At 42.0% G+C, this 1053-nt stretch overlaps 1 protein-coding gene across 1 annotated transcript in view; it reads right to left on the minus strand.

Moving 5' to 3' along the window:
* The window catches only part of LOC109968420 (carbohydrate sulfotransferase 1-like), a gene marked incomplete at its 5' end in the record, with an annotated part of 2130 nt that extends 1477 nt beyond the window's left edge, over positions 1-653 (minus strand). Inside the window, one exon of the mRNA XM_020614683.1 lies at positions 436-653. Coding sequence (XP_020470339.1) covers positions 436-653 — 218 coding nt within the window. The remainder of the gene's footprint in view (positions 1-435) is intronic.
* Positions 654-1053: the final 400 nt, after the last annotated feature.

Consider the following 1053-nt stretch of genomic DNA (forward strand, 5'->3'; position numbering starts at 1 on the left):
ATAGTTCATCAGAACTGAGCACTAAGGGTTATATTGGGTACATCCAAAGTCTATAACAATCCTCACTCAGTCCAGAAGTTGTTCCAGTTGACCAAGGATCTCCCAGTAATCTTATATCTGCTCTAAGGAGCAAGGTTCACGGAGTGAGGAGTCTATTGGAGGAGACACGGGCAAGGATACAAGAGACCATCCTTCACAGAGGTCTTTTGTAGACTGACTGTTGGACACTAGATGGAGGCTCAAAGGAAAAGACCTCTCATGTTGTTAATAACATGTTTCCTCAATTTCTCTCCTTGCATTGTTTTCTCACATCTTACTAGGCAGGACTAAGGTGCAAGGAAAGGATGCAAGTGAGGGAAACACTTTGCTTATAAAAAATCTTGGATGTACCCACTGTGAACACAGCCTGTATGTCCATATACCTATCCTTCTCACCTGAGCAACATGTACCTCCCCCTGAGCCAGGTGGGTTTGGCCAGGCCTGTGGAAACAGGCCTGAAAAAGTCCTCACACACTGTGTTGACCTGTCCCAAGTCCAGGTTGTGGGGTCGACGTCCAGTCACTCTCCACAGACGCCACAGCTGGTAAGTGTCTCGAAACGTCTCAATACGAGATGCAAGGATGCCACGTGGATCTCGAACAAGCTGGACCACCTGATGATGATGGTGAAGAGTATTAATTAAGTGTATTAATTAACTGCTAGCCCTATAGCCTAGGTCAAGTGTCAGACTCAGAGTTACAATAAATATAGTACCAGAGCCAATATCAAAAAGTAGATAAAGCCACATGAATTGGAATATTTCACATTAAAATACATATTTATTTAAAGTCTAATCGAGGTAACGAGCAGTTTTATCTGTGCAAAATAGCCCAAATTTTTTTCCTCCTGTCATTGAATGCACCATACGTTACTGGATCTCAGAGTGAGAAAATCCTCACAAAATCTTGCAAACAAGTGTAACATGATTCATGTGTGTCAGGCGATCTGTAAATACATTTTAAAGAACTGCACATAAAAAATGAGTTTTTATACAGTGGGTATGGAAAGTATTC

This window comes from Monopterus albus, unplaced genomic scaffold (genome assembly GCF_001952655.1).
Source record: "Monopterus albus unplaced genomic scaffold, M_albus_1.0 scaffold149.1, whole genome shotgun sequence".
Taxonomy (NCBI): Eukaryota; Metazoa; Chordata; class Actinopteri; order Synbranchiformes; family Synbranchidae; genus Monopterus; species Monopterus albus.